This window comes from Equus asinus, chromosome 13, assembly GCF_041296235.1.
Source record: "Equus asinus isolate D_3611 breed Donkey chromosome 13, EquAss-T2T_v2, whole genome shotgun sequence".
In the NCBI taxonomy this organism is placed as follows: domain Eukaryota; kingdom Metazoa; phylum Chordata; class Mammalia; order Perissodactyla; family Equidae; genus Equus; species Equus asinus.
In genome coordinates, this window is record NC_091802.1 from 38,102,186 (window position 1) to 38,125,543 (window position 23,358).

Below are 23,358 nucleotides of genomic sequence, written 5' to 3' on the forward strand. Positions count from 1 at the left end.
GGCTCCCCTCCCTCCTGCCCCAGCAAACACTTGAAGGGTACGGGGCAGCACTCATGTCCTCCGTCCCAGTCCCAGGGCGGGGGGTGGTGTGTGGGGGGGGGCGCCGCAGCTCCAGACAGGAGCCTCTTTCCACCCTCAGTGGCCCAGGGCTCTGCGTTCGAGTCCTCTGCCAGGAGAGAGTTAAGGGCTTGGGTTTAATTTGCCCGTTAATCACAGTTAAAAGAAGTAATGAGCGTCTCCCCAAAGCCTGGGTGTTTCTCTGCAGATTAAGCTGCAATTTGCATAGCGCCTTGATTCATTCCCACCTTCCCCTGCGGCCGCGTGTCCTTTCAGACACAGCCAAGCGCAGCCTGCAGCGGAGCGCTGTGACAAATGGCTTTGCTGTGCGTGGTTTGGGCGAGGGGGAGGGAGGGGAGGGCTGGGAGGGAGAGGGCAGCTCCCGACAGTAATGGATAGCTGGGGCGTTAAATAGTGCAGAACTTTTTATTAGACACACAGGAGAAGTTTAAATATTCAAACTGGTTTTCTTTGAAGCCTGGGGAATGAGAGGAGGGTGGCAGGCAGGATAAGTAAGAGTTTACTCATGGCCAAATTACTCGGAAAGGCCCTGCCCCTCACCTGAGAGGAAGGGCATCTGGAGGACACAGCCGATCTGCAGTCAGCTGGCACCTCGGGCTCCACAGCCCTGGAGCAGGCTTGACACCCTCCTACTGGGCTCCGGGATCCGCCAGGCAGGACTCCAGCCCGGAAGCAGCTCCTGGGGCCTGGTAACTCAGGGTGCAGAACAGCTTGTGCAGAGCCAGGCACGTGGGCAGCCTTCCGGAAGCGGGAGCTAACCCAGCTTTGGTAGCAGACTCGGGTTTACAAAGCAATGGATCTCCAAGAGGATGGGATGACAGCCCTCTCCTCTCCTCTCCAGGAGAGCCCTTAACCAAACAGGGAAAGAGGAGAGATGAGGCCGAGAAGACGCTCCGGGCAGGCGCTCTCACTGGACCGCTGGTTGAGGGATTTTAGTCTGACCATTGGTCCATTCTGAAAGTCTGCTTAAACTCAATTTTCCTGCCAAAGTTCTAGTGCTTTGTAGGACTTCCTTTTTGCTAGCTTGTGAGCCGCACGATCGTCATATTTTAGAGGTCAAAGTTGCCTTGGAGATCATTAGGACAATTGAAGTTCAGAAAAGTTAAGTTTGAGTTTCCAAAGGGGATACAAAATGAGCAAGACCCAGTCCCTGGCCTTAAGCATCTCCATTTGGGGCGCTACATGGGGAAAGCCTTGTGATACAGTTGATAAGCGCTCCCCGAAGGGCATCTACACAAGGCCGGGAGGCTGCTGCAGAAGGAGGGGCTAACTCTGCCAGCGGACTGGAAACATCCAGAGAGAGGAGTTTGGGTCTCATCTGAGCTGGGTCAGGAAGCCTAGGAGGGGGCCAAGAAGAGGGTTGGGGCTTTGAGAAGGCATGAGGGTTGGGGGTCTTGGGTGGATACCCAGGCTGGAAAGGCAGGTGGAGGTCTGAAGATCAAGGGCTGGCCTATTACACTAGCAATTTGTAGAGTTCAGGGGGCATCAGAGCTTCTAAACAGGGGAATGACCAGGGCAACAAAGCCCATAGCAACATGGAAAAGGTGGATTAGAGGGGAGACAGCAGGAACTGGGGGCCTGTGGATGGAACAGACGGAGATAGGAAGTATCAGAGAGGGATGAAGTGTGGGATGGAGAGGATGATGGTTTGGTTTGGGACATATTGGAATATCTGGGAACCACGACCCAAACAGTTTCTACACTCACTTCAGGATGTTTCCAGTCCACCACCCTCTCACAACAGCTAACAGTTGAGTCTCACTGTGCCAGGCACCATCCAGGTGCTGTACACACTCCACAGCTACCTACCCTGGGGTAGGTAGTATCTTTGTCCTCATCTTACAGGTGAAGCAAATGAGGCACAGAGAGGGCCAGGGACTCCCCCCAGGATCACACAGGCAGCAAGAACAGAGCCAGGATTTGACCCAGGCAGTCCAGCTCTGGAGAAGATGCTGATCACCACCCCACCGCTTTGCCTGTTGTCTAACTTATGACTGTTAGTAGATTTTGTACGGTTGTATATGGGAGTGGGGAGGGAAGGAGGAAAATAAAGAAGTGGCAATTAAAAGATGAAATGAAAATTAGTAACAGGACAGGAAGATGTGGATAAAAAGGCAGAGAAGAGCCACAGGACCTGTGTTTCTAGGGGAAAACTGTGTAAGCAACAGCTGGGGAATTAATGAGGGGGAGAGAAAGAAGGAGAGGCGCACATGAGGGAGCAGGATCCCACAGCCCCAGCCACAGTTAGCTCTTGTTCCTGAGGGCCTGGGATGTGCTTTTCTTTGGTCCTCAGCTCCTAGCCAGTTCTCTGGAGCAGGTGATTCTTTAGATGGAGGAGGAGATTTTCGGTGTGAATGATGTCCTGCACTGCCGATGGGAAAATAGTTCTAGATGTGTAGGACCCCACGTCTCCCTGGCAAGCCCTTTGTGGGCAGACAGAACCCAGATGAACCATCATCAGCCCTCCACTTAGCCTGCGTTCGTGGGCAGCCATCACGGGCTGCAGCGCACGGGGATCCTACTTTTGTTGACTGTAAAGAGAGCCACGCTTTGGGAGGACAGGGTACAGTCTGTGTAGGAAGAAAGGCTTCATCTGAACAGAGAGACGGTGAGTAGGGCTGGGCAGTGGCTGGATTTAGCAAGGTGAGAGGACTCTGGGAAGGTGTCTCTGCTTCCTTACCTGAAGCAGGGTGACTCGTCTGAGCTGAGTAGTGAGAGTCTTAAGTCTTCTCTGGAACGAGGTGGCATAAAAGTTAACATAAAAGCAGAGTATGCGCTTGGCAATACAATTCACATCAAACTAAGGATTCTGAGGGTGTGATCTTGGCCCATCTCCTCCCTCTCTCCTCGAACATTTTTTTCTTTTTGCAATCCTGGAAACCTGACTGCTCAGAACATGGTCTTCTAGCTCCAGAAGCAGCCTCTCACCTCTCCCTTCCAAGAAGGCAAGTTAGGCCAGGATGAAGAGGCCTCGACATTGTGTCACAAACCAAAAGTCAGAGCTCCCATTTGTCCAGTGAGTGCTTACTAAGTGCCAGGCACGGTTCTGGGAGCTCTGAGTGTATTAACTCATATAGTCCTCACAACCACCTCTGAGGCAATTCTGAGAAAAACGTGCAGGAATCTAAACACCATCAGAGTGAGGCCAAGGGAAATCAGGAGCAGATCTGAGTGGCCCTCCTGTGCGGTCACACAGCCAGGCAGGATCTTCAGGGTCTTCGGGTGTTCAGGAAAGTGAGACCCAGGAAGGAAGCACAGGGTCAAAGGCAAATGGGCCAAAGGTTCTGGAAAACAAACCCTATGTTATTGAGTTAAAGGCTTTTAAGAAACCATTTACATCAGCCTCGGGGTGGGGTGGGCCTTCATTTCACCAGATAAGCAGTGAAATGGGCCTAATCCCTCTGAGAGAAGAGTTCTCTAACCACACTGCTTACCAAGGTGGCCAAAATCTACTGAGAAAACCTTCTATCTAAACCCAGTTCCCTTCCTGCAAAGATGGCTGAACCTCAGCCATGCGACTTCCTCCCATCAACTTCCTCGATCAGCTCCAGGCCGGCAGAGAGGGCAGGCAAGGTGCGCCTGTGCAAGGGCAGGGCAAGAGCTTTGAGGCCCCAACCCAGCCTGCCACGGTCACATGATCCACAGAGCCTCTCCCTAAAGCTCGGTGCCTGTAAGCAATAGAGGCTGTGTACCACCTGGTGATTGGAGGAGGGACGTTAGTGCAGGTAGGGGTAGCATGCCTCAGTGAGCTGATGGCTGCTGCAAGAGGTAGACCAGAAGGCCAAGGGAGCCAGCGCTGAACAGGTGGGGCCGGAGGTAGCAGACATTCTTTCAGGGCGAAAGGGACCAAGAGATGCAAACGGCTCCCCAGGCAGAGCCTCCACAGTGGCCAAGGGCAGGATGCTGCCCACTCAGGCCTCTCTAGGCCTTTATATTCCAAGGACAGTTTTACCTCAACATTCCACACCAATATGTTTCCTTTTTCAATTCCTAGACTTATTTCAGCCCCCAATCTCCCCAAAAGGAAGTGAACAGGCAAAGATTGGGGGGAAGCGATGGGCTGACATTAATTGATAGGAGCGGCTTCGAGCAGTTCATGCTGCCTTATCTCTCTCTCCTTTGGATAGCGTGTGTCCGCCGGAGTCCGCGGGGTCGGTGATTAATAGGGGCCATCACTCACTGTCCAGGACGGCTGAAAGGCAGCAGGGAGGGGGCGGCCCTCCCCAGAACTGAGATAACAAGCAGCAGGAATAATGAGTGGTGTCACTCCACTTTTCATTTTGATGGAAAGTCATTACGGGAGTCAACGCCAGCGACAAAGAGCCATGAATCAACTGCTCTGCTATGAAATTAAAATCGAATTGCTGGCCACCCCCAACCCCTACCCTTCCTGGGAAGTGGGGATGGGTAGGCGGCTTGGGAGAGGGGTGTTATCCTGGGGTGGGCTCTGCCCAATCACAGAGCAGGCAGTTACGGGCAGGAAGTGGACAGGCAGCTAGTGAAGGTGACAACTCCTGTCCCCACCTTGTTTATCAGACTCTTCCTCCCCAAACCGCATTTTCCCTCTGCCTGGAGGTAAGCTTTGATTAAAAGGAAAATACAGCTTTGCTGGCCCCAACGGGCTGCCACTTGCCTGCTCCCCTTGGTCTTCTGGCCTGAGTGGGGCAGTCCAGGCCTGGCTACAGAAAGAAAGCTGGACTCAGCTATCCCAGAACCCCTTGCTGAACCAGTTGTAGACACTAATCTGAGGTCCTCCCTGTCACCAGAGGCAAAGAGGAAAAGCCCCTAATGTGGGGCTCCAAGGGAACAGCCAATGGCCCGGCAGCCCACTGGGATCATAACCCCATGCAAACAGTGCACAGCCTCAACTCCAGGGCAGAAGCAGTAACAGTAAGGGTGAAGCAAGAGTCTCTTCTTTTATTAAGTCCAAATAGATAACAAGAAGGAGCAGAAGCTGTGGTTTCAAGGCTGATGGGCCACAGGGCCAATCCAGACAGCTTCTTGTAGAGAGTACAAAGTGCCAAGGTCACCATCTGGTGATGGCTCCATCACATGGCTTTCTGTCCTCCTGTAGGCCTGGTCTCTTGCTGGGAAGGGCCCTCCAATGTTAGTCCTGGCTGTCCCCCACATCTTGAAGGCTGAGAAGATGGGCAGAAAGAACGTGGAGGGCGTCAGAGAGAGGTTCCCATCAAGTTCACGGGACGCCCGTTGTACCTCTTGGAAATGTCAGCCTCGATCTGAAAGACAGCGATCCCACGTGGGCAGGAAGCGGAGAGGCAAAGGGCCTTGTTCTGCAGAACCGGGGTCCTCCCACTTGGCAGGTTTGCCTTCCCCGTCTTACCAGCTTCTGCAGCTCCTTGGTCTTTTCTAGCAGCAGGTCCAGCTTGGGCTCCAGAGCTGCCTGCTCCTGCAGTGCTTCCTGCTGCTTCTGCACCATCAGTTCTTTCTTCAAAGCCAGTAGCTGGGACTGCTTCAGCTTTTGCTGGAGGAACTCAGTCACTCGGTCCACATACCTGTGCAGGGTACTCAGGTGAGTGTCTGCTGTAGCTGTGCGACCTGACCATCCCCATTCAGCTCCTGGGAAAGGGGAGGCTCAGGAAACCAAACCCCTAACTGCCCTCTCAGCCTCCACATCCTTCAACCCTTCTTGGTAAGGGATACCGCTCCCAGTTCCCCTGTCCTCCCTGGGAAGCAGATTCTGCCTGCACACATCAAACCACCCCATCTTGCCCCAAAGAGAACCCGTATCCCTAGTTCGGATGACACACCTGTGGGAGGCAGGGATGGGAGTCTAAGGGGTCATGGAAAAAGAGGACGAATACCAGGAGTCAGGGCTGCTCAAGATGGTGGAGCCTTGCATTATGCCCCCAAACAGCCCAATGTCAAGGAGAAAGCCAGACCTTGGGGAGGCCAGGATCATAAACAAGTGCTGCATTCGAAGATTGGTGAGCCGGCCAATCAGATCCTGCAGCGCTGACACCATGGTAACCATCTTTGCTTTGGTCTGGCCCTGCAGGATGGCTGGAGCCAGCTGGAACTGGCTCACAGACAGGATGTCGGCCTCCTCACTCATCTCCACTGCTCTCTGGGACAAGAAGATCTCGAGCTGATGACAGAAGAGGATTTGGTTCAAACCGAGAAAAGCAGAGTGCTCCAAATGAAGAATGAGATGTGAGGGTCCAACTTGGGGTGAGGAGGGGTTATTTCCTCTGAACACTTTCAGTGCTAGAAACTCACCAACTATAACACGAGAGCTTGGGGCAGCCTCCACTATCACTCTTCGGTCCCCCATTGCTATCTCAAGCTTCACCTAGCCCTGGACTCCCCTCCTTCCTGCAGACGACTAAGAACATAGAGGGTTCTCTCTGCCCCAGTGAAGGTACTTTCCCTCCCTGGGAGGAATGCGATTCAGGCAATAGGAATTCAGGTTTGAGAAGCCTTGGATCAAGAAAGGGTAGGAAGGATCTGAGAACCAGCCACATAGCTTGTCACTCATTTGACCACAGAAACTTGATCCCTTTTGTCCTCCTCTCCCCTGGAGGCTGGGAGGGACCTCTGGGCAGAAAGAGAAGGGAACTGGTGAGGACTGAGCACTGTCATGAGGCCCGCCCCAATCAGGAGGCCACTGAGAAGGGAACAGACCTAGAAATTAACAAGGACAGGCCCCCAGCTTCCCAGTCCCACAAGGAAGGTCTAAGAACACTGGCTCCTTAATGGGGGCTGCTGGGCACCTTAGCCACAGGGATGGTGTTCAAACACAGCTGAGATCATGTCGATCCAGACCAGCTCACAACCTCCAACAGCGCCCCAGTTCACTCAGAGTAAAAGCCAAAGTTCAGCCTCTTCACCTCTCTGAGCTCCTCTATTCTCCCAGCTCGCTGGCTCAGCCGCACCGGCCTCCTTGCTGTTCCTCCATCGTGCAGGGATCCAACACTCCTGCCTTGGGGTTGCTCCCTCTGCCTGCAAAGCTCCTCCGCCAGACGCCTGGCATGGCGCTCTCTGCACCTCTTGCAGGTCTTGACTTACTGGTCACCTTCCCAAGGAGGCCTATCCTTGACCACCTGATATAAAACCTCAGCCCTTCCCAGCAATCCCCATCTCCCTCCCTGGCTTTCTTTTTCTCCGTGGCACTTGTGTTAACACCCAACACAGTGCATATTTTACTTATTTGTCTTGTCTCGTCTGCCTGCCTCCTGAGAATATGGGCCCCACGAGATCAAGGCCTTGGACTGTCTTGTTCAGTCTCACTCAATCTCTGGGGCTTCACACAGTGCAGGGCTTAGGAGCTGAGTGATAAATCCTTGTTGAATGAATGCGGGGCATCCTAACACGTGAGCCCCACTCCGGAATGAGGAAAGTGCTCAGTGCCCTTCACACAACAGGAAGGGTCAGGTCAGGCGTCTGTGCTGGTGCCAGGCCACCCCCACCTCTCCCTGGGGATGAAAGTACCTCCATGAGCTCGTCGATGAACTGATTCCGGGTCTCAGGGTATTCAAGAAGTGTCAAGGCATCTGGGCCCCTAGCAACACCTTCCGGAGCTGCCAGGAAGGAAGACGGAGAAGTGATAAAGGAGTTGAGGACCGGAGAAGACCCTCCAGTTTGAGAAACCCTAGTGGGTTAATATGGACACAGACACAGTACACTGAAGCCACTTCCTGTCCCAACCCAAGGGGGAAGAGTTACCAAACCCCAGTCTGCGAGGAGGACCACAGGCTGGGATTCGAGGCCCCGCAAGGTGGGCCCTGGCTCTGGTGGGCTGTGGAGGTGAAGTTTCATCCTGCACCGCCCTCTAGTGGCTCAGATTGCTGCTACATCCTCTCTGGGGGTGGGGAGGGGCGCCAGGTCAGCCTTCAGAGCCTATGGCCCTCCTGGAACAAACACCCTCCACCCCCTCAGCCCCTACCCCCCAAAACTGACCCACATTTGGTATCCAAAGAGTTGAGAGTTTCTGGACTTAACTTTAAGAACTCTCTCTGTCCCCCTGCACTCACATCCTCATCAAGATTTTGAGAAAACAGTTAAATGTGTGACAAGTCCAATCTCAGCAGTGCATTTTTTCTTTGTTTCTAGAACAGGGGAGCCTTTGAGCACCCTGCTGCTGCCAGGGCTGCCGGGGACAGTCACTTACCCTGGGTTCCGGCTTCCAGCACTGTGATCTGCGAAGCGGCTGCATCGTCTCCCCAGTCTATCCCATCAGCCACAGCTTCCTGGGTGGAGAGCAAAGAACCCCAGCAGAGTCGGCAGAATTGTCCCGAGCAAGGGGAGGCAGGATGAACCAAAGCCCTTGCTAAGTTCCATGACTGCGTCTTTCAACTGTAGGAGGACATGCAGCCCTGATGTAAGCAGCAAAGGTGGCAGTGTGGGCCCATGTGTGCTGCCACCCTCACCCCGCTTTGCAGAATTACCACTTGCCCAGACCTTCACACCTTGCCCCAAACACCAGGAGAAAATGGGTCCAACTGTGCCGTGTCCCTTTGGGAACTCTGCCTCCCCTGGACTCCACCTGCTCTGAGAGCTGTGAACTTCGGGTGATGCTTTCAGCACAGCACTTTTCTTATTGCTGAAGCAGCAATCGCAGGAAGTCCTCAGACGGATGGACTGAGAGGGCATCCTAACCTGTGAGTCCGACTCCAGGGAGATGCCCCAGTCAATTCCGGCAGCCTGGGCAGAGATGCTGGCATCTGCCCCTTCAGAAGCCATCTCCACTCCAAAGTCGCCCCAGTCAATCTAGAAGGGGAAAAAATGTTAGCTCACAGAAGGTGGGGAAAAAAGGCGCTTGCCTTTGCATAGGCCTCAGGGGCTTCAGTGCTGGGAGTGCCAGTGAGCTGTTCAAGTCAGTGGCCTCCAAACTCCCCTAAGGACAGCCCAGCTCCAGAGAGCTCGTGGCACTGACGGGCTCCTAGTTCAAAGCCACCAGCTTGCTGAGCCTCTTCGGCACTCATCTCCACTCTGGTCTCATGAAGACCAGAAAAATAAAGGAGTAGGGCCTTCCAGGCCCTTCCACGGATAGTCTCTCCCACAGGAATCCCCCTTTCTTCCTCTGAGACTCTGAATTCCGGCTGTGGGCGTTTGGACAGGGTGTGGGGGGGAGCAGCTCCCACTCGGCCTGTCTTACCGCGTCCTCTTCCACTTGCTCAGGAGGCTCCTCGAGGTGCGGCCGCTCCACCACGGAGGGCTCCGTGCCCGTCCTCCACTCATACACGGTGCAGTTTCCCCGCTTCTGTACGTACCGCAGCATAGGCAACACCTGCTCTGTGGGGCTGCAACGGAGCACAGACCTGACCCTCCTGCTGCCCACTCCTGAAACCACACTAGGCTCCGGCCCGGGCCAGAAGGTCCAACGGGCAAGGTTCCCACAGGTTAAGTGTATCAACTAAAACTTAAATGTCATCTGGGAAAAATACAAGTGGAGAAGACAGAACAGCCAGGGAAACGGGTAAACTGCCCCCCTGCTAGAGAGAAACTGAAGTCCTCTTTACCTTTCACACACAAACCCCACACAGGCCTGGTACAGGTCAATAGCTTCCCCCAGGGACTGAGCCCCGGCCCCAATCTCAGCCAGCTGACTCGGCAGGTCCTTCACCAGGGCCAGCAGCTCTCTCCGGACATTGTCTCCCTAAAAAGGATCGAAGAGGTGGGCTAAAGCTGAAGTGAAGTGGTGGGAAGTGGAGTCCGACAGATTAAAGGACTGGAGATGGGTGAGAAACTGGCCCAAGAAGGCCACAGCCAGGCTGGGAAGGAAGCCTTTCCCATAAGCAAAGGAGCTGGGCCTGGGAAGACAGGCAGAGGCCCCAGGCACCCTCCCACTGCAGCCAGACCCGTCCCGCTCACCGTGATGCCGTACTGCTTGCACGAGTGGTAGAACTGCTCCCGCATCTCGGCAGCCCCCGCCTGGCCCTCCTCCTCTTTGCGGCTATATTCTTGCTGCTGCTGCTGGCACTTGGCAATCTGCTTCTTCAGCGAGGGGATCTCATAGTTGACATTCCGAACCAGGAGGCTAGAGAGTTCCACTGAGAAGGGCCCAGGAAATTCACCCCAGACACCCACACCATAAGGCAAGCATGCCCCTGCACATGCACAAACACACCCCAGCCTGGTGGTGAGGAGCATGGGCTGGCTCCCAGCTCCTCCCCTTCCTAGCCGTGACACCTAAGACAGTCACTTAACCTCTTTAACCCAATCCTCCTCTGTAAGACAGGGCCAACAATATTTATTGTGAGGATTAAAAGAGAGAATCCATATAAAACACAAGGACAATTCCTTGCATTTAGTAGGTGCTCGATAAATAGTAGCTATTATTATAATTTACATTATTAGAAAACACACCCAAACTATAATCAGCCCTTTAGCTACTTTCTCAGGCAGCTGCTAGGCCTCCAAGGCTCTTCTGCCTCTTATAGAACGGAGGTGCAGAGGGGGTGGGGGCCCCTCACTCCACCTTACCAAGAGCTCAGCGTTGGAGGACCCTCACACACCTGCTGGGTCAGGCCTGGCCAACGCCCACCCCCTGCGTGGTTCTCCTGCTCCTCCCAACTCCACTCATGGAATTTATTCTCCCACCTGGCAAACAGCTACAGCCCAGCCTCTTGCCGTGCACGCACTGTGCTCTCTAGAAGCCTAGTGTCTCAGAACTCTGGGAGGGGGCTTCCCCACGGACGCAGGGACTCCCACGCTGGGCCCCTTTACCTAAGTAGGTGTTGTCCTTCTCATACAGCGCTACGATCTCCTGCCAATCCTGAGTAAGAACAGAAACAGGAAGTGAGCCAGACCAGCACTCAGTGGCCACATCCCAGCTCAACCCCTGAACAGCGGAAGCGCTCCCAGTCTTCTCAACACATCAGAAACACACTCCTTGTCCTCCTGCGTAACACTGGCTGGACCATCCATTTTATTGTAAGACTGCAGCGCCAATGAGCGATCCCCAAAGCAGCGGGTCTGAAAATGTGAACCCAGGGGTAGGAGCTACTTTGGGCATAAACTACGGGGATGGAGGGAAAGTTCAGGAAATGTTCTGTGTAGCGTCTCCACCAGATTCTCAGCGAGACCAGAGAGGCTCTGACCCCATTACCACCCTTGCCCACACTTGCCTTCATTCGCTGTGAAGAGTACCGGCCAAAAATATTTTTTGTGGAGGCTTCGGTACCTTTGAGAAGGTCCACGATTCTTAGGCAGTGGAAGTAGTGAATGTCTGGAAAGCAAGTAAGAGCAAAGACTTTTAGAATTCCAGCGTCTTCCCCACCTACGCTGGCCTCTGCACAGGGCTGACTCGTGTATATGTCAGTATTTTTAGCACACACAGCTCTCCCCGTCACCAGGATGAGGAAGAAACCAGCAATCTATACGCCAACCAAAAATCTCTTTCTCCAGGGATCAGCCCTAAGGCTAAACGCCAGGGGAGCAGCCCAGCTGATATATACTTCTCCAGGAAAGAGGGGGCTCCAGTAATATAGCCCTAAAGCACTCACAGGATCCAGAGAGCAGCTGGGCGATCTCTTCGCTCTCTGGCATGTCCTGGATGGCAGCGTTGATCTTCTCTCGGATCGTCAACACCAGACTCTGCCATTTCAGGTTGCAGTGCCTTCTGTCCACCAGCCAGTCTACGTGAGAAACACCCAAATCAAGCATTCCTATTCACGCAGCCCCAAATCCTTCACTAATTCAAGAGAAATACACTAAGACACTGGCTAAAAGTTGTATTCATACTGGTTACGGGGGGGTCATGGGAAGATGCGAATAAAGACAGGCCCAAAGAGACGCTTGGGGCAAAACAGACTCCAGCAGCCTGACTTCATCCGAGCGTGACTTTTATGGAGCAACTGCCTCGACACAGGGATAAAGAAAAACTTCAAATTGCTCCCGACATCAAAGTGCCACTTTTGACCACTCTAAATTCTCCATAATATTTTTGCTTCCATGGGTAATTATATCTTTCTTACTGACAAAGGATGATGTTCAACTTCCACTTCCTCAGGGCTGGGATTAACCATGACAATGGAAAATACAAGATGGTTATGCCAAGTACCGGATGAATGAAAACTGCAAAGCCCCTAATCCCCCCAGCGTCCTAAGGACGAGATAACACTGGTCTGTTCTTAGCAGTGAGGTACCACCCTGCACATGTGAATACCGATGTGACTGACCTCCTGGAGTCAGGGCCCAGATTTGTGTTTTCAGAGGGTATGGGTGGATGAGAGCCATGCACGTTTCCTCAGTAGGAGAGAGCTAAGAGCTAGGCTCTGTGGTCAGACGGTCCTGGCTTCTAATTATTAACTTTCTTGAGCAGGTTTCTCAACCACTTTGTGCCTCAGTTTCCCCACATGTAAAATGGGGATGATAAGATACTGAATATAAGGGAGAATGCAGGTAAAACAACAAGCACTGTGACTGGCACATGGCAGACTCCATAAATCTTAGTGATCTTCATCTTTACAATGTCAAGTGCCTGGAACAACATCTGGTCTGCAGCAAACCCCCAATGAGTGGTTGCTGTTTTATTGGACCTTTTCATCATCAATGACAGACTCACACACCAAGACTGCCCATGTGCTGAAGAGCCGGGACAAATCTGAAACGAAGTTAAAGAAGCTTGGCTGAGTGGCCACCGCACAGGACTGACGAAATGGCCCACAGTGGTGAATTCAGAACCTTGCCCTTGTTAATAAATCTGCCAAGTGGTCAAATGCTGGGTTCCCACACGAGTTATCAGTTATACTCTTTCTGCTGTATTTGTCTAAAATTTTCTCAAAGAACAATTTTGTAGATGTCATAGAACTTGAAGTGAAAGGCTCAGGTAGTCAAACTGACACCACCTTGATGACAAAACTGGCATCAAATTGACTGATCCAATGAGCATTTAAAAATCCAGGAGCTGTGTACTTGCCCTGGAGGGGTGAGAACGAAGTCCTTCCCTGGCTCTGAACTGGGGAGGAGGTACGTGGATCAGATACAGACAGCAGGAGATGGCCTGGCCACTAAAGGTCTTTATTTTCTACTGGGTCTGTGTCCCTCTTCCTCCTAACATCCAGGGGCGACGGAAGCTTTTAAAAAGAAAGGAGGCAGTCTTTTCTGGCATAGTACAAAAAGCACAGACACTGCAGCCTGACAGACTTCAGTTCCAATTTCAGATCTGCCACTCAGTAGCTGACTCTTTAAGGTAGGCCATTACCCTCCCTGTGCCTGAGTGATATGATTTGACAACACATGTCGTAAATGTTAAAGGAGAAAATGCAGGTCAAGTATAGACTCTATGTGTGGTACCTTCCCGCTCCTCTTAGCGAGGCAGGTGCAGCCACAGATGAGGGCATAGAACATGGCAAGTGGTCAGTGCCTCAACAGGGGCCTTGGGACTCCCAGCTGTTGGGGACAGGGGGGCAAAGAGCCGGGCTCCCCCCCGACAGCCGGCTGCGCGGGGGCGCCCCCTCCTACCGAGCAGCTTGCTGGTCTGGATGTCGATGGGCACGTGCTGATGGTCCTGGCGGGAAACACGGCGGAGAGCGGGACGTGAGCGCGGGGAGGCGACGTGCCACTCGCGCGCTCATTTCACAGACCCAACCGCCACCCTGCAGGGCCAGAACCCCGCGCCCGGGAGGGAAGCCGGAGAAGCAGGTCGGGGTCGGACGGGCTGAGCCCAGTTCAGGGATCCCGGGCCAGCGCCCCAAGTCCCCAGGTCCTGCGCCCCCACCTGCATCTTTCCTCCACTTCCGCTTCCGGCCAGAGACCCAGGCCAGCCCCGCCTGCCACCAATCCGGCTCGGGCGAGGCTCAGCCTCAGTGTAGTCGCGAACGGGCCTCCTCCGGCCACGTCGCCGCCTTCCGCAGAGCCAATCCGCGCGCGCGCTCCGCCCCAGACCTCAAGCCCCACCCACCCCGGGGCTCCGAATGGCTGAGCCCGGGAGGGGCGGGAGAACAGGAGACAGCCAATGGGAGACGCGAGGCGGGCTCAGGGTCGGAGAGGGGCGGGGGCGCCAGGAAGAGGCTGCAGCTGCGGCGTGATCCCGACAGGCGGCGCCCAAGAGCCGGTCCCGGCCGCTTCCGGCCTGGAGGGCGCAGAGCGCTCGGCGCACGGATTAACGCGTCTGCAGGCAGGGTCCTAGCGCCGAGCTGGGCGACGCAGAGGCGATTAGAGGTGCCTTCTTCCAGCCTTGTCTCGCTTGACCGTCTATCGTAGTTTGTAGGTCTCTTGTGGCGCTTGTAACACTTTGCTTTCCCATTCAGTGTATCTAATAGACATGTGTTGAGCACCTGCTACGTGTTGGTGATTGGGGCAGGGAAGGGGAGGAAGGAGGGCCAAGGGAGGCGTCCCGGAGCTAACACCTATGTTGAGCCTTAAAGGAAGATCTGCGGGAAAAGGGGTGATGTGCGGAGGGGTGTTCTGGGTGGGGGAGACTGTGCGGACAAGGCTTTGGAGGCCACGAGCCGCAAGAAGGGCAGTGGGTACAACAGGCAGGCAGGACTGGCAACATAACTGATGGAGTCCAGTGCAAAATGAAAATGCGGGGCCCTTGTTTAAAAATCGGAAGAATTTCAAGAGGGCGCTACGTCGGTCTCGCAGTCATGTCGCCTACACTGCAGGCAGGCAGCCACTGTGCAGTAGATGATTTGAGGCAGGTAGTGACCAGAGAAGAGACTGTAAAGGTGGAAGGGTTTTATCATAGGGAGCCTTAATTAGAAACTTGGACTGCAACCCTGCAGAGAGGAACCGCTGGAGGGTTCAAAAAGTTTGAGGCAGGGAGGGACCTGAACAGATTGGTTGCAAGGATGGAGATCCTTGCAGATCTGGGAGATAAGACTGGAGGCAGAGAGACTGTCAGGAGGTTATTATGTAGCAGTTAGGGCCTGACCCGGGACAGAGGTGTGAGGAGGAGGGGAAGGGCTGGGTTTGAGAGATGTTTTGGAGGAAAATGGACAGGACTAGGTAGTCGATTGGCTGTGTGGATGGGAGAGAGAGACAGCAAGGATGACACCTAGGTGGTTGGATGGGCATGCCACCACCTAACACAGGGATGCAGGATGCTGAGCAGGTGTTGGGGAGGAGGGGATCTCAGCTTTGAACTTGTGGGCTGAGGACAGATCCCCAGGGATCTCACAGGGCTGCATGTGCCATTTTGCGCCCCTCCCCTTCCAGGTTGTTAGCTGCTCTGGGAGGCTCTGCCTAGTTCTTTCTAAATGACCCCTCCACCTCCCAGTGTGACCGCCCAAGTGAAGCATTTGGGGCTCAGTAAATTTTTTATTGAACTGCGTGGTGTGACACTGCAGTGAGAAGACTAGATTCCTGCCCGATGAGATCTTGGTCCATTTCTGTAACCTCTCTTCCAGTGGCAGTTTCTTCCACATGGAGATAGCACCTATCCTATCTCTAGGTATTTCTGTTTATAGGCTTAAGTAAATAAACATACTAGACGTGTATAACTCCTTATAGTTTACAACATGCTTTAACATACGGTCCTGTGCCACATAATGACATTTCGGGAACAATGAACTGCATATATGACAGTTGTTCCATAAGATTAGTGCCATACAGCCTAGGTGTGCAGTAGGCTGTACCATCTAGGTTGTATAAGTGCACTCTATGATGTTCACACAATGATGAAATCGCCAAACAACACATTTCTTAGAATGTATCCCCGTGGTTACATGACGCATGACTGTATTTTCTCAGGCTTTGCAAACTGTGTGTGTGTGTGTGTGTGAAACGTTAATCATTATGACTATAGAATGGATTGAAAGACTTCCCTGAAAGAGGCTCATAGGGCAGAACTAAGGAGCTCTTCATGGCTCTCTCCTGGGAATTTGGCTCCCATCTCAGAGTCCTGACTCAGGCTGCAGGATTGCTGGGGCTCCCCCATGATTAAACAAACACTTGCTGGGCTCCAACTATGTGCTCCTGGCTCCCTGGGACATCCCAAGAAGCATGACCCTGCCCCACCCTCCAGGTGCCTCTCTCCTCCTTGAACCAACTGGCAGGGCAGAGCAGGGCAGGGTGAGTCTGCAAGGCCCAGCCCCGGTGAGTTGGTGGAGGCAGAGACCATCGGCACGTCACCCCACCCGCAGCTCCCGGGTGACTCATGTGGAACTGAAGGATGTTTGAGAACAGTTCTGCCTAGCTGCTGGCCTCAGGGTGGCTGTCCCAGACAGCATAGGAGTGTGGGCTTTGGGCAGTGTTGTGTACTGTTTGTCCTTTTCCAAAGCCACGGAGAACCTCTGGGCCTATGGGCAGATAAGCACACAAGTGATCTGGCATCCAGGGCTTTGAGGTCCTTGGGGGTCCCAACATCTGGAAACTGGCAGGGAGAGGATGTGGGATGCTTCTGACTGTGACTCTCTCAATTGTCTGCTGATTTAGCAGGTAGGACATGTCTGGGGGAGGGGCAGCACATGTAGCAAGGTGGGGAAGGACAGCAGGCCTGTGCCAGCTTTGAACAGGAAAGCCCAGAGCCCCAGGGTGCTATGTACACGGGCTGCCTTGCCATCCTTTGTTGTTGTTAGCTTGCTTATTAAGTGATAACCCTGTGCTGCGTGCCAGCATAGATCTAAATGTTTTACGAGGCTTATCTAATTTGATCCTTCCAACAACCTTAAAATGTGGGTACTATTATTAGCCAGATTTTAAAGGCAAGGGAGCCAAAGCTTAGATAGTTAAGAAACTTGGCCAAGATCATACATCTGGTGGTTGGTGGGGTTGGGATTCAAACCCAGGCGTGTCTGGCTCCCCAGCCTGCATTCTTGTTCTCTGTGGGATGCGGCTTCTCCTGCAGCCCTACCTGCCCCATTCACGCAGCCTCAGGCCTCTTCCTCCCTCCCCTGTGGCCTGATTCCCACTTTCTCCCTAGTTATTGACCCAGACACCTAGCACCCCAGCCCTGCAGACCCTGCCCCTTTCCAAAGTTCTTTGTTATCACACCCCATTCTGGGCAAGAACGTCCATCACTTATCTTCCTGCAATATCCATAAAAAGAAGGCTTACCTTTGACATTCAGGTAATCTATTTCTTTTATCCACTAAATGTTTATTACTTTATGGTCCATGTGTCTTCTGTGTGTTTGCTCACAGCCACGCTGACTGTAGTGTGTGTGTGTGTGTGTGCGTGTGTGTGTGTATACCTGCCTGTTGGGCAGAAAGCCCTGGAAACTCAGCAGCCTCAGCTGGGCCCCCTGCTGTTTGGAGTGTAATCTCTGTATAGTTTTTTTCAGTCTGTCTTTCCAACTAGTCTGTGAACACCTGGTGGGCAGGGAGTCTAGGCTTGTTCATCTCTGCAACCCCAGCACCTGGCATGACACCTGACATTGAGCATCAGGTGCTTAACAGATGCTAGTAAAGGAAGGAATAAGAGAAAATGCGACATGTACAAGAAGGCATTTTTGATGAGTGGGGACCACGATCACTTGGTCTTGGGGGAGGGATGTGCGTCCCCCAGCTCCTTTTCTCATCACTCCCTTTGTAGCTCGGCACTTGGAATCAAGCCCCGTGAGCCGTTTGGGACAGGAGGGAGGACAGCAGGGAGAAGACATCAGGGCTGGTTGGCTTCACGTGTTAAGCACAGACCAAAGGAGGCATATGTGGGGCCAGTCAGCTGGGTTGTGCTCCAGGGCCACGGATTGTACCCTAAACCCTGGCCAGCCATGCCCTCACCACCTTTGTTAGTCTTCTGGGGGAAAGCAACTCACTGGTTGGCCTCATGAGTTGGGTCCCAGGTGTCATCTCCTAAGAATGTCACTGCATTTCATCATTTCATCATCTCACCATGGCAGGAAGAGAGAATGTGCTCTTCTAAGGGAAGGAAAACCAAGCCCTCTACCAAACCACCCATCTATCAACCTCCTTTCCCTGTGATTCAGTGTGAGCTACCCTCTATTTGCCAAGGTGCTGGGGACCTTAACACAAAGACAGTCCCATCCCTCAAAAAAAGTGACAGTATGTGCCAGCCCCGTGGCTGAGTGGTTAAGTTCGCGCGTTCTGCCACGGCAGCCCAGTGTTTCACCAGTTCGAATCCTGGGCACGGACATGGCACCGCTCATCAAACCATGCTGAGGCAGCGTCCCACATGCCATAACTAGAAGGACCCACAACTAAGAAAATACAATTATGTACTGGGGGGCTTTGGAGAGAAAAAGGAAAAAAATAAAATCTTAAAAAAGAAAGAAAGTGACAGTATGGTGTATGAAGGGCCCACCACACTCTAAATGCCATGACAGCATGCCCAGAGCCTAGTACTGTGCTCATGCATAGTCAGTGCTCAAAAAACATCCACAAGAACCAAATAAAAGGTATGCTCAGAGCGCTAAGGGAGCAGAGAGAAGGACTATCCAACTCAACTCGGGGATAAAGGCATGGGATAGGCACGGAAAACCATCAGAGCAGGCTCCTGGGAAGAGTAACACTTGCGCTGAGCCTTGCAGGATGGGAGTGAATTGTGGCAGAAGGGAGAGGAAGAGGAGGCGAGCAGAAGTGCTGGGTGTCACTCTAGGAAGAGGGAAAAACATGGATAAAGCACAGAGGTAAGAGAGAGTGTGGCTGTTCCAGAAGAAGTTTGTTATGGGAGCAGGGGATGTCTACTGAGAGAGTGGAGAGAAATTAGGTTGAGGAGATTGGCCATGGGAGATCATGAAGAACCCTCAGGTCCGTGACAAAGGGTTGAAATTTAATCCTGCAGACCAGGGTTCCCAACCAGTGGGCAGCAGATCGCCTGAAAGCTGTAGAATTGTGCAATGGGTCTAGGAATTCATAAATGCATTTGTATTGTTGTAGTCAGTGCATACTAAAAGGACAACAATCATATGGGGAAGTGGAGAAATGTTCCCACATTCAAAAAGGATCCTTTCAGGGGCTGGCCCGGTGGCACAGCAGTTAAGTTTGCACATTCAGCTTCGGCAGCCCGGGGTTCACTGGTTCAGATTCAGGTGCAGACATACACACTGCTTGGCAAGCCATGCTGTGGTAGGCGTCCCACATAAAATAGAGGAAGATGGGCACGGATGTTAGCTCAGTTCCAGTATTCCTCAGCAAAAAGAGGAGGCTTGGCAGCAGATGTTAGCTCAGGGCTACTCTTCCTCAAAAAAAAAAAAAAAAAAAAGGATCCTATAGGTCCATCCCCAGTGGCCTAGTGGTTAAGTTTGGTGAGCTCCGCTTCAGCGGCTGGGGTTCAGTTCCCAGGCGCAGATCTACACCACTCTGTCAGCAGCCATGCTGTGCTGGCGGCCCACATACTGAAAAATAGGGGAAGATTGGAACAGATATTAGCTCAGAGTGAATCTTCCTCAGCAAAAAAAAGGAGAGAAAAAAAGGATCCTTTCAAAGAACAGGAAACCCAGATGGCCAATATATGTATGAAAATGTGCTCAAGCTCACTAGAAACAAGGTGGGTAGTTAGCCAGGGCTGCCGTAACAAACTACCACCACTGGGTACCTTAAAACAACAGAAATATATTCCCTCACAGTTCTGGAGGTCAGAAGTCTGAAATCGAGGTGTCAGCAGGGTGGAGTGCCTCCAGGGCTTTGAGGGAGAGTCTGTTCCACGCCTCTGGCCTGGCTCCTGGTGGTGGCCGGCAATCCTTGGTGCTCCTTGACTGACATCTGCATCCGTCTGGTCTCTGTCTCCGAGTCCCCTGGCCTTCTCCCTGTGTCTCTGTGTCTCTCCTCTGATAAGGACACTAGTCCTCGGGTTTAAGTCCCGCCCTAATCCAGGATGATCTCATCTTAACTAATTACATCTGCAAAGACCCTATTTCCAAATAAGGTCACGTTCTGGGGTTCTACGTGGACACGAATTTTGGGGGACACTATTCAATCCAGTATTCTAGGGAAGTGCAAATATAAAAGACACAGAGATTACCATTGCACTTCCATCATAATGGCAAAAATTAAAATGTTGGCATTGCAGGCTGTGTTTTCCAGAAATAAGAGAAGTTTTGGGGGCAAGATGTTTATTAGGGATCACTTCCTGTGAGAGAAACCAGACAGAAGGAGGATGGGGCAGAGGAGGAATCCAGCTGCGACGCAGGCCTGACAGGCTCAGGTCAGTTTGGTGAGCCCTGGAGTGACCGCTGCCCCTCAGAGTGTCCTTCCTGGGGCTGAAATATGTCCCCAGATGCGGGCTGCCCCAGAAGGGCATGCCCTCGGTGAGGTGGCTCTGTGCCACTGAGGCAGACCCTAAGGGAGCTGACAGCTGGAGGCCCCTGCTGAGGAAGGCAATGAGCCTTCTTCAAAGAGGGGGTCTGGGTGTCACACGCGTTGTCTACCACAGTCTGATGATACAGAGATGGCCAGAATGAAGACCGTGGCCAGCTGAACACCACCACCCCAGATGTCCACGTCAAATCCCTGGAAACTATGAACGTCCCTTATTTGGAAAAAGAGTCTTTGCAGATGTGATGAAGTCAAGGATCTTGAGACGAGGAGATCATCCTGGACCACCTGGGTGGGCCCTAAATGCTGTCACAAGTGTTCTTATAAGAGAGAGGCAGACGGAGATTAGACAAAGGAGAGAGGAGAAGGGGATGTGAGGACGGAGGAGGCCGAGATTGGAGTGACATGGCCACAAGCCGAGGAATGCCTACAGCCACCAGAAGCCGCAAGAGAAGCAGATTCGCCCCTGGAGCCACCGGAGGGAGGGGTCGTGGCCCTGCGCACAACGTCATCTTGGCCAGTGAGATCGATTTCCGACTTCTGACCTCCAGAACTGCAAGAGAATAAATTCCTGTTGTTTAAAGCTGACAAGTTTGTGGTAATGTGTTACAGCAGCCCCAGGAAACTAATGCAGAGTAACGGAAATTTTCTATTAGGCGTGCAAGTTGGTGTAGCCACTTAGAGGATCCACCCAGGGTGGCGGTGGGCATTAAGAGGTCACATGGGCCGCAAGCTTCCAGCCACCCCTGCCAACCTCCTGGCTGCACCTGGTACAGCTCCCGGGGACCAGCCTTTGTTCTTGCCCCACTTGTCACCTCCACCTGGCCGGGCACCCCACGATCTCCAGTTTCCTGGCCTGCCAGAGAAGGGGGAGTGCTGAGGAGAATGACAACTCCTGTCTTTTCCCTGCTTTGGGAAAGAAATACCCCTGGAGCCTAGATCTGCTCGCCTGGGCAGAGGTCAGTAAGATAGGAGTGATCCATAATCCAATGGGGCCCCGGGGCTCCCTGCCCCACAGGGCACAAGGTCCTTGCGCTCCCTTGGGTGTATCTTACTTTACTCATTGCATGTTTGCATATAATGGACTGTCGTACTTGAACCTGGTTTTAGGAAAGTACAGGTAAAGGTAAACAATTTTATAAAGCCATAAAGCAGTGTGTGTGTGGGCGGGTGAGCTGATTAATGGATATTCATAGTTTATAGCCTTATCTCAAACTCCTCTCCCAGCCCTGCTCCTCCCGGAAATAGATCTCCCAAAGGCCAGGGGTTGGGCCTGACTTCCCGGCCTGGTCCCTCCATAGCCTGCACCTAGTTCTGGCAGTGTTCTCTGAAGGGCAGGCCACAGGTGGGCGACACTGAATCCTGTCCACTGTGGTGGGGCTCCTTCTCCAGTGGGGGGCTGAGAGAACAGGATTCTGCCCCCGGGTCCCAGACATCAGAAAGACCTGGATTTTGGAGTCCAGGGGAATGAGTGCCTGCAGTACAATTCCAGACAGAAACGGTGCCCTGCCCCTTGCTTACTGTCCCCCAGGCTGGTGCCCATCCCACCATCTTCCTGGTCTCTTCCTAGCACCTGAGCTAGAATGAGTTTTTTGCCTTTTCTGGTGTCTTCTGGGCTCATCCACTCTCAAAGAGACTGGACTTTGAGAGAAAGTGGCAGATCTAGAAAGCTGTGGGTACCTTCCTGGGACAACTGTGTACACTTACCAGAGGCAGGGGGACCTGGCAAAGTAACATCCTGCAATTCACGTAACCCCCCAGGGAGACGCTAACTAACAGCAAACTTGCTGCAGCTGCAACCGCAAGAAGTAAAAGAAATGGGTTTTCTCTCACATTTACCCAACCCAGAGAGAGTGGGACAGAGGCAACTGGCTACATTCAGAACTTCCTAGGGTAAAGACAACACGTCTGTTTCTCATTTTAAAGCTTGCACTGGGGCCACCCCTGTGGTATAGTGGTTAAGTTCAGCACACTCCACTTCAGCAGCCAAGGTTTGCGCGTTCTGTTCCCAGGCATGGACCTACACCACTCAGCAGTGGCCATGCTGTGATGGCGACCCACATACAAAACAGAGGAAGACTGGCACAGATGTCAGCTCAGGGTGAATCTTCCTTAGCAAAACAAACAAACAAACAAACAAACTTGCATTGAGTACCTACTATATGTCAAGTCTGTATCAGTGATAAGTAATTCTGGGCTTAAGGAGCTAAAATTCTAAAAGGGAGACAGACACATGAGTAGATCATTACAATACTTTATATGTGTGTCTGTACACATACACGGTATAATCAATTATGGTATATATCGTGTTAAATAAAAGCATATGAGCAAGCTCTGTAGAAGCAAGAAAATTCCTGGTGGAGTAGGAGACATAATAATTAATTCGGGCCTTGAGGGATGAGTAGGAGTTTGTCTTGGTTTACACAGAGGGAGGCCTAGAGCACAGCGCGAATTCCTAATCTCACCTTCCTAGCCTCTGTGCCCAGGAAGGGAGGCAGAGAAAGGGCCTAGTGTGGGATTTCGGGGAGGGCTGGGAGAGGAGGCAGCAGGGGCCTCATCCTAGGAAGGCCGGGCTGAGCGGGTTCCACTGTGGGCCACGGGGAGCCTTTGAAGGGCTGTGCACCTGAGGCCTGGGTGTAGGGGGCTATTCAGGATGGAGAGGAGTAAGAAGTCAAGAGGCCACGAGAAGCTGAACCAAGCAGAATGAGGTTGGAGGTGGTGGGGCAGGTTGGAGAGTTAGTTAGGATTTAAGATGTAACTTGCGGGGGCAGCCAGGGGAAGGGGGGAATTGTATGCTTTTTCTCTCCCTGGTGCTTGCTCCGAGCCTGGCACATGCACACTCAGGCCATGGAGGAGGGGAGCTGGGCAGCACCGGGCCAGGGAGCTGCTGCAGGGACACTGAACAGGCCGCAGATGTTTTCCACTCCCCAGTGACGCCTCTCCCAGGGGAGAGGCAACACAAACAGGCCACCTAAGGGTGGCTGCAAAGACCTTCTCCAAGGCGTGGTGCCACCTGTAAGAGCAGCCTCTGATGACAGTGCACACACCTTGGTTAATGGAGGTTTGCGGGGGGGGGGGTGGGAGGCGGCGATGACAACAGTGGCTGCAGGTCAGTGAGGACGTCACCCTCTGTGTGCACACTCTCTGCCCCGCCCCCAGC

At 52.9% G+C, this 23,358-nt stretch overlaps 1 protein-coding gene across 2 annotated transcripts; it reads right to left on the reverse strand.

Moving 5' to 3' along the window:
• Window positions 1-4,975: 4,975 nt before the first annotated feature.
• Window positions 4,976-13,923, reverse strand: CDK5RAP3 (CDK5 regulatory subunit associated protein 3). 2 transcript variants are annotated; one of them, XM_014833814.3, is made up of 14 exons: window positions 13,760-13,923; window positions 13,504-13,549; window positions 11,544-11,675; window positions 11,166-11,266; window positions 10,765-10,813; window positions 9,910-10,088; window positions 9,558-9,694; window positions 9,194-9,338; window positions 8,695-8,805; window positions 8,207-8,285; window positions 7,528-7,616; window positions 5,979-6,184; window positions 5,420-5,591; window positions 4,976-5,315 (listed from the first exon to the last, which is right to left on the reverse strand). In XM_014833814.3, exons 1-14 carry the CDS (start codon window positions 13,763-13,765, stop codon window positions 5,250-5,252), a joined length of 1,518 nt encoding a protein of 505 aa, XP_014689300.1. In that variant the 5' UTR covers window positions 13,766-13,923; the 3' UTR covers window positions 4,976-5,249. The 2 variants fall into 2 exon arrangements, with proteins under 2 accessions (XP_014689300.1, XP_070339203.1); XM_070483102.1 differs by having other exon boundaries at window positions 9,910-10,145; window positions 13,760-13,888.
• Between the last annotated feature and the right edge of the window lie 9,435 nt (window positions 13,924-23,358).

Coding starts and splice junctions, on each gene's coding strand:
- CDK5RAP3 (XM_070483102.1), bottom strand. Junction 8,286..8,694: donor CCCTGGAGTCGGACTCACAG/GTTAGGATGCCC, acceptor CTCTCCACCCAG/GAAGCTGTGGCTGATGGGAT. Junction 5,592..5,978: donor ATGATCCTGGCCTCCCCAAG/GTCTGGCTTTCT, acceptor TACCCTGCACAG/GTATGTGGACCGAGTGACTG.